The sequence below is a fragment of the Coenobita brevimanus genome, chromosome 65 (assembly GCF_032717465.1).
Source record: "Coenobita brevimanus isolate Jiangsu-jjx chromosome 65, ASM3271746v2, whole genome shotgun sequence".
Taxonomy (NCBI): domain Eukaryota; kingdom Metazoa; phylum Arthropoda; class Malacostraca; order Decapoda; family Coenobitidae; genus Coenobita; species Coenobita brevimanus.
This window is the reverse complement of record NC_137018.1, coordinates 9,479,695-9,480,752: the sequence shown is the minus strand read 5'-3', so window position 1 is coordinate 9,480,752 and position 1,058 is coordinate 9,479,695. Positions and strand designations below refer to the sequence as shown.

At 43.5% G+C, this 1,058-nt stretch overlaps 1 protein-coding gene across 1 annotated transcript in view; it reads right to left on the bottom strand.

Moving 5' to 3' along the window:
* Positions 1-244: 244 nt before the first annotated feature.
* Positions 245-1,058, bottom strand: part of LOC145404923 (uncharacterized) — an 88,806-nt gene continuing 87,992 nt past the window's right edge. The window contains exon 5 of the mRNA XM_080276429.1: positions 245-407. Coding sequence (XP_080132555.1) covers positions 245-407 — 163 coding nt within the window. The remainder of the gene's footprint in view (positions 408-1,058) is intronic.

Genomic DNA, 1,058 nt, shown 5'->3' with positions numbered 1-1,058 from the left:
TTACTTGTACAGATGTTTATCGTAACTCATATTTAAGTAAAAAAATACGAAAACAAACAGTCTGTGGTCACAGTTAACTGTCACTTGTTTATGGTATAAACTGATTAGGATATGTTATAAGTACGATCCCAGGTGTCGTCCAGCCTGTGTTCGGTGTTCACGCTGCCTCCGGCTGCCGTGTGGCAAGTTGCAAAGACGGCAGCAGCATTCAGGGTGTGGCTGGCGGGCTGGCGGAATGTCGCACCTATGAGAACAGGACGGAGAGTGGACGCCGAAGATCCTGTGCGGGCGTGGTCATGGGCGGGTACTGGGCGGGGTAGAGAAGCGGGTGTGCGGGCGCCAGGGAGCTGGGGGCGGAATACAGGGCAGAGAAGGGCGAGGGCGGCACGTAGGACGGCGAGGAACTCCTGTAGGGCATAACGACATATCAGATCACAATCATGCAATATTCTGCCCACTACAACTTGGCTTAAACTTTTCATCTTTATCCTGAATGGTGAGCTGTAGTAAGGTACTGCACTAGAATCATGTTAGTCATGAAGAAGTGCTATGGAAAGGATGCAAAGCTAAAGCATTGTTTTCTTCAGCCACTGAACTATGGTAAATAAGCTGCAAAAGGAAGAATATTTCCCCCAAGTTAAGGTGAAAGACCTATAATACATGATATCAGTCTTAGCAGTAATACTGAAGGAATTGATTTGCTGTAAAACTGGAGTGTACTTCTCTTGAAAAATCAAAAGACAGATTTTTTGAAACAAAAAATCATGTATTTATGATTATGTTTTTTGTCCTCCATACCGTAAACATGCATGAAATTAGGAAAAGAATACAATAGAAAGAGGTGTGAGGGTTATATATGCTATTTTATCAACATCACCATCTTAACCCTGTTTCCGATATCCATATGGGGCAGGTAAGCCTCTAGTAAAGATCTTTGATAAATTTGGGACACGACTCTCTCTCTCTCTCTCTCTCTCTCTTTTGTGTCACAGGAGTTACATGCATATAACAGTTTCAAGAACCTCCGGTGGACATGAACTTTGTAGTATAATTCGTCT